The 13,403-nt window shown below is 39.8% G+C and overlaps 1 protein-coding gene across 1 annotated transcript in view; it reads left to right on the forward strand.

Moving 5' to 3' along the window:
* Window positions 1-13,003, forward strand: part of LOC144315651 (amine sulfotransferase-like) — a 38,660-nt gene extending 25,657 nt beyond the window's left edge. Inside the window, exons 4-8 of the mRNA XM_077900531.1 lie at window positions 4,101-4,309; window positions 7,629-7,752; window positions 8,776-8,870; window positions 10,785-10,968; window positions 12,743-13,003. Coding sequence (XP_077756657.1) covers window positions 4,101-4,309; window positions 7,629-7,752; window positions 8,776-8,870; window positions 10,785-10,968; window positions 12,743-12,864 — 734 coding nt within the window. The 3' untranslated portion in view covers window positions 12,865-13,003. The remainder of the gene's footprint in view (window positions 1-4,100; window positions 4,310-7,628; window positions 7,753-8,775; window positions 8,871-10,784; window positions 10,969-12,742) is intronic.
* The last annotated feature ends 400 nt before the right edge of the window (window positions 13,004-13,403 follow it).

A 13,403-nucleotide genomic window follows, 5' to 3' on the forward strand; every position in this document is an offset into this window, starting at 1 on the left:
TTTAAATGTAGGTGACATATGATGTAGTGAGGTCTGGAGCCCACAGCCAAGAAGGAATTCTTGAGAGGTCTTTGGTGCAAAATGGTGGTTTTATTAAAGCAAGGAGGACAGCACCCCTGGGCAGGAAGACCTGCTGCCCTGGGGTTGTAAGGGGTGGCTGATTATATACTTGGGAGTTAGGAGAGGTAAGGAAAAGGGAGGTTTTCAAAAGAACTTTCATATGCTAAAGAGGACCTAGAAGATACTGGAGGCCTTGCCATTGTCAAGTTAAGGTTGTTTTTCCCTCTAGCAAGGCATTAACATGAAGACAGTTGGGAGCTTCCTGGAGTATGTGTGACATTTCTCCATCACACATATTTCACCCAGTGATTGGGACAGGGAGAAGGTTGCAGGGTATCAGCTTGTGCTATGTCCTCATCTAGCCTTGTGCTCCCTCATCACTCAGATAGATTTCTTGTGTATTCAGAATATTATATGTATCTAGCTGTGTTGGAGGAAGGAAGCAAACCTGGGTCCTTTTTTTTTTTTTTTCCATAAACATTGAGCATCTTTAATTAGTAAAACAATCCCTAAAATGGATTAGAAAAGAATCCAAATCCTATCCTCACCCCATCCCATCCCCTTACCAACATTAACCTTTTCAACAACATCTGGAAAAATGAGGTCATTCACCTAGAGGTATGAGAGGAAGAAGTCAATTGTCTTTGGACAAAAACATAAGAATCCTGATTCTGAGATTGTCCATTCTCTTTTGCATTTGATAATATCTGGACTTCAAGCAATTCTAATCAGAAAAACTAGAACTCTGATAGCTACTCATCTCACTTAGGACAGGCAGCAAGAATCTGTTAGGATTTTATGTCTCCAATGGTTCCAAGCACAGTTTCTAATACAGAAATAAAACCGTTCAGTGTCTCAGTCCTCGGCTCATTCTGTTTCACAGAGATCTGCATTTCTGAGTTCTCGGGCTCCAACAGCAGTTCTGTTAGAAACAGGCAGCCGGTGTCATCCTTAGCACTGAGGTAGGCTTTCCACGGGTGAGCCCCAGCCCTGCTCATTGCGATGGTCTGGATGTTCACTACTTGCAGGGCCATCTGGAGGGTGTCAGGATGGACTGCTCCCTGCCAAGGGAATACTTGCTGATGAGCAACTTTCAGTCTAAACCAAGTTTTCTCAAAATACTCAGCAGTAAGCTGGCAATTGGGGACGAGCATGAGGGCTCCAGAATCGGGCCATCTTAGGTCCTCCCTTTTAATGTATTACTGAATCCAGTAGTTTCCTAATATTTTGACAGGGATTTTTACATCCATTTTCATCAAGATTAATGGCCTCTAATATTCCTTTCTTGTACTTGCCTTGTCTGGGTTTTGTCAGAGTAATTCTGGCTTTAAAATGAGTTTGGAAGTTTTCCCTTCTTTTCTAGCTTTTGAAGAGATTACGAAGGATTGATATTAATTCTTCATCTTTCTATGTGTGTTAGAAAAAATACTTTTCATATTTTTTACCAGAGTAACACTGGCTATTTGCTCTTCCTCCATATCACAGACATGTTCCAGCCTCGGGCTCTTTGCACTCACAGATTTTCTTTTCTGTAAAAACGTCTTCCTCTAGATGTGTACATGGAATACTCCCTTCGTTTGAGTCCTTACTTAAAAATTCATATTCTCATGATTGCATTTTGAATGGCTATATTAAAAACTCAGCCTCACCAAAAAACTCACAATCTTCTCTGCTGCTCTAATTGCTCTCCACAAGATGATACTTATTACTTTAGAATAGGTCACATAGTTCTAAGAATCCCTTGGGCAAAGTTAATAGGTGACAGAAAGAGAGGAAATATTTGCAATGTTTACAATTAAGAAATAATTAATTATCTATGATACAGTAGGACCCCAAAACAGCAAGTAGGGGACAGCAATCTGAATTTAAAAAGAGCCAAACAAATGAGCTAAGATGTACAGAGAAAAACCACCCTCCAGCAATACCAACAACAAAAAAACCCCTCAAGTTAGTCAACAATGGTGTATTAATTTACATCTACTAGGCTGTCAAACTTTGGAGGGGTGAATAACGCTGAATGCTGTCATGGAGTACACAGACATCTGCATGCATTAGCATATTTCCCCTGAGAGAGAAGATCTCAGCAGCATCTCTGGAGAGCAATCTGCCAATCCCTGGACAACTGCAATACAGACCTAGCAGGCAATTCCTGCTTGAGTATTGTCTCCAAAATATCTTATGCTGGTGCATAGGGGAACATGAGTGAAGGTGTACACTGCAGTGTTGTTTGGGGTGGGGTGTCCGTCAGGAGAAAGTGGACAGGTGAGTGTGGGGGTGCAACCCTGAAACATAGTCTCTTTTAGACACAATGGATCAGACATCATAGCATATAAATGAATGTTAAACTACAGAGTACAGTGAAAGAGGAAGAGATGCCCATCCACTGAAAATACAAACACATACAACAAGGCATATTTCATAAGAATACATTCCAGCAAAGAAACAACTTTAAATACCAAAGCCTGCCTGTCTGTGGTTTGAGTAGGGGTAGGATGGAACAGGAAATGAGATAAAGGAATAAACAGATGACAGAAGGCCTGTAGTGAATCAGTGATGTTAATATATCACGAACTGAAGAGAAAAGTTTAGTATCCCATTATGCTAACAGCTGACTACCAGATAGTCCAAGAAAGAGATAAAGGAAAGGAGGAAGGGAGTGAGGAAGGAAGGAAAGGGAAAAAGGATAGAAGGAAGAGAAAGAATGGAAGGTAGAAGAAAGAAAGAAAGAAAGAAAGAAAGAAAGAAAGAAAGAAAGAAAGAAAGAAAGCAGACAGATGGACACCATGTGGAAAGGGGAGTGGGAGGAAAAGCTGAAGACATTTGAAGTTTTGAATCTGTGCAGAGATTTTTGCATCCTCTTATTGAGTCTCTAGAACTATGGCATGATACCTCTTTGCCACCCTAAAGCTACAATCCCTCCTACAGAAGCAGTGTCTGTTATCTGGGAAAAGTGAAAGGATGTAAGAAAGCCTTTTAGAGCCTCCTAACAGTTTTCACTGAGTTTGAGCTCCAGCTGTGGTAGCGTGTAGGCCCACGTGGTCTTGGTCTTCCCCAGGCAACACTGGAGGACTACAACCACCAATATTAAGGTACTGGAAGGATCCGATAAGGTGCACACCACCTGCAACTGTCAGCAAGGGGATGTGTGCCCAACAATGATCTTGCTCACTGGGGGCTGCTACTTAGCATGGGTGATTGGAGAGTCTTGAGAAGGAAGCCGAAGATGAGAATTGACGAGGGGAGAATGGGTTTTCTCATTTCAGAAGTTGATTTGAATCTTTCTGGGACTTGTGATTTTTTGATGGGAGAAGTCTTTGTAAAGCATTGCCTGGATATGTCAGAAGCATGACCTTTATAGTCCCATATATGAAGCATTGCAAATGAAGTGTAAGGAACTAAAGCAGGCAATTACACCCACATATTTTGTGACAAATGTTCACTCTAATTGGAATGAAGTGAAAGAGTCATCATAAAAATTTGTCACATCCCACTTAAAGCAGAAGGTCTAACTTTAGGCATGGTCTTTCCATTCCCATCTCCATGTGGGTGTCCCAGGGCCTCCTTTAGGGATTCATAATGAACACTCTTTCCTTAAGTAGCCATCATGGGCACAGACAAACATGGGAAAGGGGGGAAAGATGGAAAGTACTCTTCAGTGAAAATCCTTTTTTTTTTTTTTTTTTTGCTAATATTGGCTCATTGGCTTCTAGGAGTGGAGTTGGGAGGGAAATAGGGAGGCAGCCATAGACGATATTTTATAAGTCCTATATATGAAGCAGAAGGAAGGACAGAAGAGTCAAAGAATAAATGTGTGGGACAAATGCCCGTGGAGTTTCAAATGGAGCATCTCCTGAAACAGAAAAATAAAGGCAGTGTTGTTTTCTTTTACCCATACTGTACTTTAGATATATTAAAAATTCCAATCCGATAAAATTACCATTTACTTATGATAATAGCAAGCTCTGATTAAAAATTGATGACATATCTAACATTTTGGAGAAATTTGTGCAGCATTGAAAACAAAATTATTTCTCTTATAGGAACTGTCTGGCTTCAGCAGTTATTAAGTCTGATTTATTTTGAGGAACATCGCAGAGGCACTGGAAAACTGCAAACAGTGGATCAGGTCCCCTTCTTTGAGTACAACTTTCGACAATTGGATTTTGGGAAAAGACCATCTCCTCGTCTCTTCTCTACCCACCTCCCATACAACTTGGTTCCAAGTGGGCTGAAGAACAAAAAAGGCAAAGTAGGAAATAGACTCTGACTGCTGAAAGATAATTGCTCTTTTTCATGATTTCATTTTGTTTCACTTCATCAACACTGCACTCATCCAACTGTTCACAAATATGGCTATTTCCAAACTTTAAATTTCAATAGCCATCTGAGGTCTTATCTACAGTATCTGATTTGTATCTTGCACCATTTCTTTTCCGATTATAAAAGACATTATAATCAGACATTCAAAAAGGAAAGAATAGATATGTGTGCTTTTAATTTGCTTGACAGACTGTATTAAAATACCATATATATTATATATTATATAATTATATATCCTTTCATTTTTTACAACTGTAGAAACAAGTATATATAAAATGCTAGCAATTCCTTTTTCTTGGCTCTGTGTGCCCTCCCTGCTTTCTTTTCACACTTCACCTATTTTGCCTACTTTCTGTTCAAATGTACCTCATTCCTTGGAATTGCAAGGGAACCTCAGAGCAAATCATTGATCTCTACTGAGTGTATTTCTCTCTCTCTCCCTGGATCAGTCACCTCCACTCATTGATAATTTCAGCTCTTGACTCATTACCTTCCTCTCTACCTCTACTCCTGTCACTCATGGGAGTGTTTCAAAGTTGATGTGAATGGTCTTCTGCAGTGCCAGACAAATGTGAACCAAACTGCCCCTGAGGGGTCACCAGGAAGGAGCCTTCTCAGGGTCATGCAAGTGCAGGATTGCCTCCTTCATGTTGACCCTTTAGGCTCTGCACTGGCCACCCATACCCCTATCCTCACCAGACTTCTAGGTGTGGACTTCACCTCCAGTGAACTATTCCTCTGCCAACCTCCAGGGTTTATAAATGTGTTATAAACCTGCCTTTGTTTATGATACCATTTGCCACCTGATGCAATACATACTTACCTGTTTATTTACTGTCCGGTTCTGGCTGGAGTACAAACCCATGAGAGAGATGGAGTTGGCAGTACACAGAACAGTGTCCAGCAAGCATTAGAGTTGAATAAATGAACAAAGGGATCACCAGTGATTGTTCTAACTTGAATCCTGACTTCAAGCACCTTGTTATCTGAGTGCTGCCTCCTTTTCCTCCTACTCCTTTCAGGTATCTCTTGCAGTGACCTGTCAGCACATTCAGATCTCCAATTCCCTCCCCCTCCATTCTGTCTCAACACACACCCCACCCCTCTCTCGCATATCCTCAATTTCTCCTCACCCACCAATGACCCCATATTTTACTTTCAAATCCCCTTTGCCTCAATTCCCTTGCTCCATTCAACCCTTATGATCAGCTTTTAACCGCTAAGTCTGGTGAAACCCAATTATTGTATATTCGGGGTGTTCATGAACTGGTAGTGTGGGAAGAAAAAACAACGCACTTAAAAGTTGTATCTTCTTCTTCTTTTTATGACCTTGATGCTCAAATTTTACTTTTAAAAATGTTTTGCTAAAAAAAAATGTTTTGCTTTCACCGTTACCAAAATGACCATTTGCTACTATCTTCATCTTCTCAAAATTCAATAACATTCTGTTCCACCTATCCCAGTAAAAGGGTCACAATAAACTATTCCCACTTAATGACCTCCACATCCCAAACCTCCACTCCCTGCCTTCCCTCCTTAAGAAGAGGAGTGGAATGTGTTGATCATTTTTGTTTTCAGTATATATCTGCCCTCTCCTTATTGTTTGGATCCCTTTCTAGATCTGTTTTTATCTACCCAACTGTTTTGCAAATGAGAGACATTTTGTCCCCATAGGATATTTGGAATATTTGGAGCATTTTTGACTAGGGTATTGATGCTACTGATCTTTGATGGGTTGAGTTCCAGCATGCTGTTAAATGCCCTATGATGCTTAAAGTCATCCCAAAAACAGATTATTGGGGGAAAATGGCCATGTTTCCCACTGTGAGAAACTTGCTCTATCCTCAAAGATTTTGCTCGAGCAATATTGTTTCTTTTTTCATTCATTTCCATTGTCCTTGTGATTACAGGATCATTGCATTTGGCCCATAACCAACTTTTAATGTGTCACGTTTTTACAGTAAAGCAAAACTTCTCTCACTCCATTTCCTCTATTATGTCTAGAGAGATCTCAAATATATCTATGGCCCCTGTTATCTAAACATGGAACTCAAATATCCAAATGGATATCCAAATATCCAAATGCATTTTTTATTTTATCTCCAAACCACTGCTCTTCCAGGTTCCCTGTATTCATAAATGTGTAATCATCTACCTAAGAGGGTTAGGATCAGGACATGTGGCATAAGTGACTCATTTGTACCATTGTGCTTATGTCACTTTTATACAATCCTGTAGATTAATGACAAGAAGCCATTCTCAAAGCCAAAGCAGCAAGAGAATGAAAAGAACTTCTTCCTCCATGTTTAAGAAGACGTTTTATTTCATTACAGATACCAACCAGTGTTAACAGCTGTTTGGTATTATCAACCACTTTGTTCATATCAGTAAATATCAGTAAATCCCATGGGTGAAGGGTTCAGTGGGCTGACATGCATCAAGCTCATCTTCTAGCTTAAGGGTTGGCTCCAGGCAATGTACAGGGAGGCAGTAGGTGAATGAAAGCTTTTCCTATTATGAATGTAGATGTGACTCCCAAAGGAGTCACAAAATATATACATGCCATTATGAAGATACAAACCTTAGGTTTCATCCAGGCCCCCTGACTAATATCTATACACATGCTGAATAAGCATGGGCTAGACAGAGATTGATGATATTTTGTATTCTAATGTCATTGGGTTGCTCAGCTGTTTTATGAATGCAAGTCTTCTGATTGGTTATAATAAACAGTTTTTAGAATGAATCCCATATTCCTTCAATGCCTTCAATGCCAAACATCCTGAAGTAACTTGTACTTTACACTATGAAGATATATAAATAAGAACTATGTAAACCGTACACAGAAGGATGAAAAAAGACATTCTAAATTTTCTAAGATGATTTGAAAATATCTTAATAAGCTTTTCTTATTGTTATATAATTTATAGCTATGGGGCATTTTCACATGTATTAGCTTGTTGATGTAGAGACAAGAGAATATTGCTGCTCTCTGTCAGGGTGAATTAAGAAGAGGTACCATGTGAGGTGTGTCTTACAGAATAATTGAGAGTCACTAGGCCAATCATGAAAGGAAAGGCATGGCCAAGAAGGGAAAGCCCAAAATACAAAGAGGGCTGAGTATATACATGACGTGGCTAGGAAAATGTAGAGTTAAAACAACAGGCTTCATCCAATTGGAAACTATTAGGGTAAAGCTCTGAGAGAATGAAAGCATCAGAAATAATGAATGCCTCCTTTCTTTCCAGATTATTTACATATACAGAAACCCTAAGGATGTTTTGTGCTCATATTTCCACTTTGGAACAAATGTGATATTACAAGTTACAAGTACCTTTGAGAGATTCATGGAACAATTTCTCGAAGGAAGAGGTAACTAAAATTTATAGTATAAGTATTAAGTTTGGTGTCCTGTAGTAAATTTTTAAGCTTAGTGAATTTGACAGACAGAGAGTGAATGATGAAATAGATTCAAACAGGGTTCTGTAATCAATGTATTGAGCCAGTTGGTAGGGCTGTCTGGGATAACCATGACCTGCCGTTGTTACAGATTTTGATTACTCCTGCTCCCTCTCAGGAGACTGTCAAGATTACAGGTATATCACCAGAGAATATTTACATCTAACCATGAAGAGAGTCTTTCACAAGCACACAGTTGTCTGGTCTAGCTCAGAGAGAAGCATCTCAATTGATATCACAGGTTTGGAGCTTTGCACTGCATGTTGCAAGGGGCACCTCCCAGGAGCTCTATTTGACAAAGTTCTGTTCCATATTCCTTTCTTTTTAAAAATTTTTTTCTTATTTTTTTTTTTTTTATTTTTTGTCCATCTCTATGCCCAATGTGGGGCTCAAACTCACATCCTCAAGATCAAGAGTTACTGATTCCATCCTAGGAGCCAGCCCCCCCCCCCCCCCACATTTGTGTTCTGAGAAGCCAGTGTAACTGGTTGATCAGGAGGAAGGCCTGCAGAGGTAGAGATAATGATCTGCAACGGGAGAGTCAACTGGAGAGCTGAAGTGACTCATCAGGAAGACTTCTTGTTGCATGCAGCAGGCAAATAGCTCTAGGTGCCTTTGGGCACTGTGGGAGGAGCAAAAAGGAAAGGATTCCTTCCTCTCTTTTCCGGTTTTGGTTTTTCTCTCCCCATGTTAAGATGATTTTCTGCCTGAATAAAATGCATTTTTAAGAGACTAATTTCTCCTTGAGTTCATCTAATTGTTTCCTAGGGGAAGGTGGATAGTGCTCCTAGAACCAGGTTCTAGGGAGAATTTGAAATTTAGCAGCAGATTCCTCTTCCTTCTTTGTTAGTAAAGATTCCTGTACCTCCCACGACTATAGCTTATTTTCAACCTGTTCAACAAATTTGCCTGATGATGTATCTGGTTTTCCCACAGTTATAGGAAGCCTTTGGTTTGACCACATCAAAGGTTGGTATGAGCACAAAAGCCTCTTCAACATTCAGTTCATGATGTATGAGGAGATAAACAAGGTGAGAAACATGACATTAGTGACTTCACAGAAGCTGTAAAACAATTCAGCCTGGCTAAATGAGTTGATTGATTGTTCATATGTAGAACACCCAAAAACATTATCAAATTTGAGATCCCAGATTAAGCATAATAGGAGATGTGTTTCCTATATCATTCCTGTAGTTTGCTTACCATGTTTTCATTTACAGTTAATTAACTGGAATTTTCTTTCCAAAAACCAGCTGTGCATGAGGCACTGTCTATTTATCTATGTGGGCATGCATATGTTTGATTATTCTGAGCCAGATTATTGGTCGCTCTTGCAAGGGTTATGAAATCTATTTTCTGCATTATTCATTCTAGTAACCATCTAGATGTTATATTCATCATTCTGGGATGCATCTCATGGGAAACTTTAATCTTGTCTGTATTGTGGTTAAGTATTGTAAGAAAAATTAAATGAAATGTCTGTGTATGATTAGAAAGAATTCTGGAATATTACATCTGAAACTAAAGGATGTACTATATGTTGAGTTATTGAATTTAGCCAACTAAATGTTGACTTGAAAATTAAAAATAAATAATAAAAAAGAAAGAATCTAGCTTCTACTATAGTCAACTACAAATGCCTTAAAACAGAAGAATTTCTATTGCTTATTGACCCAAACCCAGAGACAGCCTATCCTGATATTGTGGCAGCTTAAACATGTTGTGAATGACTCAAGCATTTTCTGTCTTTCCTTTCTATCATATTTACTGTGACAACGATGTCTTCCCTCATAGTAGCAGGATGGTGATTGTAGCTCCAAAGTCATGTCCTCAGAAGATAGAATTCATGGCAGAAAGAGAGCAAAGTGGGAGGAGAAGGGCTTTCTTGCCTTGCTTCGCTCCCATCTATTCTCTAGGAGGACAATCACTCTTTCAAACTTCTCTTTGACTTCATCTTTCTGACACAATTTGGGTCATGTGACCACCCTAGGTGAATGTCTTGTAGAGGACAATGGGATTGCATGAGGATCTGGATCATTCCAGATCATTACTGGAAGGGGTCTGGGCACTGCTGCCAGAACACCATCAGGGATCTCTTAGCTGGGAAAGAAGAGAAAGAGTTGACAGGTAGGCAAGCATAAGGGCTGCCACGTGCTGAGTATTTGTCACTGGTTTCTGCTATACCTGCCCCAAGCTCAAGACACCAAGCCTACACTCTCTTGTTCAGTCTGTACCACCCACCAATGAGATATTCAGGTATGTGGCCGGCCTTGTAACCTTACTCACAATATGGCTTCCTCACTGCCTCCAGCCCCATCTCCCATCTTTCTGCTCCTAGGCACATGCCCATAAAGCTCCACAAGGGAGATTCAAATTCTGATAGTCCTGTGACCTGGAACCTCACACCTTCCATCCAACCACAACAGTGCATATATTTTCTTTCTTTTGTCCGGACTCCATACCTTTAGTTGGGCTATCTAGAAATTTCTAGATAATAACAGAAATTTTCTTTTTTTGCATTAATTCCCCAAACAAATTTCCCATCTTTGTTGAACCTTTCTCCAAATTCTGTTATGGAATTACTCCTGCCCCTAGGTCTGTGTACTGAATTCCCAGCACGGAGTCCCAGCTGTGCCTCTCTTCTCTTGCACCATCATGTGGGCAGTGTCTGACATGTGGTAACTACTCCCCAAATACTTGCTGACTTACTCACACAGATAAAATGAAAAATGAGCGTCTGTAATGAAGCCAAATGTGCTCTAAAATAATGCACACTGAAGGATTAATTTACCAAGAAGAATAAGCAAGTCACTTCTTGTGGTCCAAGTCCATTTTTCTAGCCAATATAAGCACCTACATTTTTTATTTTTATTCTTAGCTGTGACTTTCGTATAAGTCTTCTTTCTTATACTGTGCATAATTTATCATACTCTGATGTATTTCAGGATCTCAGAGGTTCTGTGTTAAAAATCTGCAAGTTTCTGGGGAAAGAGTTGAGTGAGGAGAATATAGATGCTGTCATGACAAAGGCCACATTTGAAAACATGAAGTATGACCCACTAGCAAATTATGACGATATAATCAAAACTGCATATGGAAAGAATGTAAAAGGTCATTTCCTTCGCAAAGGTGAGCTTGAACAGGAGGTCGAACAGCAAATGGCTGTGTTGTACTATGGTACAAAAGGACCAGAGTCTATCCTCTAAACTTGTAGGTGGACTTTCCTAACATAGAACCCTCATGGGCCTGTTCATTTCTTAACAGATGATTTTCTATGATTTCTTCTTGGTGCTCTTTAGGAGACTATATTATTTGTTTCCTGGATGAAACTGATGAGTTACCTAAAATCACGAGGTCTTCTCCACGGCCTCTGAAAATCTACCAATACCTAGCACAATGTCTGCCACAAAACAGATGTTCATTTAGGTTTAGACTGCTTCCTCTCATTAGCATGGGCTCAGCATGTGATGATGAGGTAATGACGGGTCTGTTGGCTGTCACTGGCTGCTCTTCCATCTCTGTGATTTTTCCTAAACCTCCACCAGGGCTGAATTAAGAACATACACTTGCTGTGCTTGTGTTCTTGGGCAGGACTATCACATGTCCTCTAGTAAACTAGAATTTCACATCAGTAAAAAGTATAGGAATATCTCATTTATCATAATATATCCTCGGTGAGTGAGATTTTATAGAACTGATAAATTTGAACATGGTAAATTATTTTATTTTATACAATCATTCTACATTATATTTTATGATGTTCTAGCTTGGTACACGGAAAATCTATAAAACGGAATTATAGACCTCAATTTTGCACTTCATCATAGTGTGCTATGCCTCTGTGTCAAGTAGCAAGAAATTGTCACTTTGATTTCCTCAAGTTAGTATTTCCTTACTTAATCTCTTCATATGTATTTACCTGTTCAATTAAAAAATATGAAACACTGGTACCTGAGAGCCTCCAGAAGTGGGGAAACACCTTCCCCTTATGCCCTGCACATCCTATTGTGGTGCAGATACAAAGCCCTCTTCAACTGCCATTGTCTTTGTGTTTGCAATTTGTTTCTCTTTGAAAAAAGAAAAATTTCTGTGCTTATATGTCTTTACACCCAAAAATGACAGACTAAAAGGGCTTAGAAAAAAATACAAGGAGCCAGATCTCCTGTGGAAATGAAGCACACCCCCATATGTTTACTGAGCACACAGGTGCGCTTTTCTCTTAGATGTGATCCCCGGGGCAGCATCTGCACGGACTTCAGCGCTCCTGCACTGCTGTGGTTTATGATTCCAGTTTTGTTAATATTTCAGCTTTTTCAGTTGTCTGTAGTGTGTGTGAAGATCAGTGTTTCTTTTCTTGCCTCTCCCTCTATCAGCCTGTGTCTGTCATCACGACTCTGTGTTTACAAGTTTAAAGTAAGATTGTTGTGAACCTAAAGTGGGTGAAGAGGGAATCATTACAGGGCAGCCATTATGAACTCTAGTTCCTTGGGCTACATTTTAAACATCTCTCTGAACTGCCAGGTCCTCATCAGTTATAAATCAGCTCATTGATACCGGATTTTATGGAAATTTTGCAGGACTTCTTTCTCTAAATTACCATAGCCCATGCTAGCCTGTAGCATAGTACTGAACAAGCTGCCAGAGTTTTCTTCTTTTCCAGGTGTCTGCCAGCTGAGAAGTTGGGCTAATTATCTGACATTACAGCATAATTGCGAGGATGAATTTGTTTGCCCACTTGCCAGGAGGTGGGAGAGGGAAGGGGCAGAGCCGCGTTCAGGAGTCACTGAGGCCTTAGTGGGAAGAGAAATCAAAATGCAAAAACTGTTTCTCCCAACAATGCTAAGGCATCATGCCCCTCTTCTCAGACTCTTCCCTGATGTAATTTCCTTGTTTTTCCTCCCAGGTACCATTGGAGACTGGAAAAATCACATGACTGTTGAGCAGAATGAAAGGTTTGACAAGATTTTCCAAAGGGAGATGAAAGATTTTCCCCTGAAGTTCATCTGGGATGTGAATGAAGACTAGAATGCTAAGCCATACACTGATAGTTTAAGAAAGCACTTTCAGAAGGAAATATATCCATTTGTACACTTTCATCTTTGACTCTCATTGAATCATTATTGAAAAACCTCAGTGATTAATAAATATGAATATACTGCCTTTACATCATTTGCCATCTGTGGCCTCTTTTCCATTGTCCGGGATTCCTCAGGTTCTGTTCAGGAGAGGGTTGTCTCTTTGTTTTGGCATATAATTAGGGAAAGGCATTTAATTTATGTTCAGAAATTCCAATTCCAAATTCTCTTTGCATCTTTGTAGCCAAGGTCTGTGGCATATATGCACCAGGGCTTCCTGCCTGATTTCAAGAAATGGAGCAAGTTCATTTTCCACCAGTGTGTTTAATGAGTTCCTAGGTGAGACAAGCATTACTTGGGTCCTGAGACAATCTGACAGAGAGTCAAGCATCACATTGGGGTAGATAAGATCCAGACAATGTACCAGTGCCCAGATTGTTCTTACTCATTGCAAATCATGAATAAATGAAAGATTGAATTCTCACCTTC

The sequence above is a fragment of the Canis aureus genome, chromosome 1 (assembly GCF_053574225.1).
Source record: "Canis aureus isolate CA01 chromosome 1, VMU_Caureus_v.1.0, whole genome shotgun sequence".
NCBI lineage: Eukaryota > Metazoa > Chordata > Mammalia > Carnivora > Canidae > Canis > Canis aureus.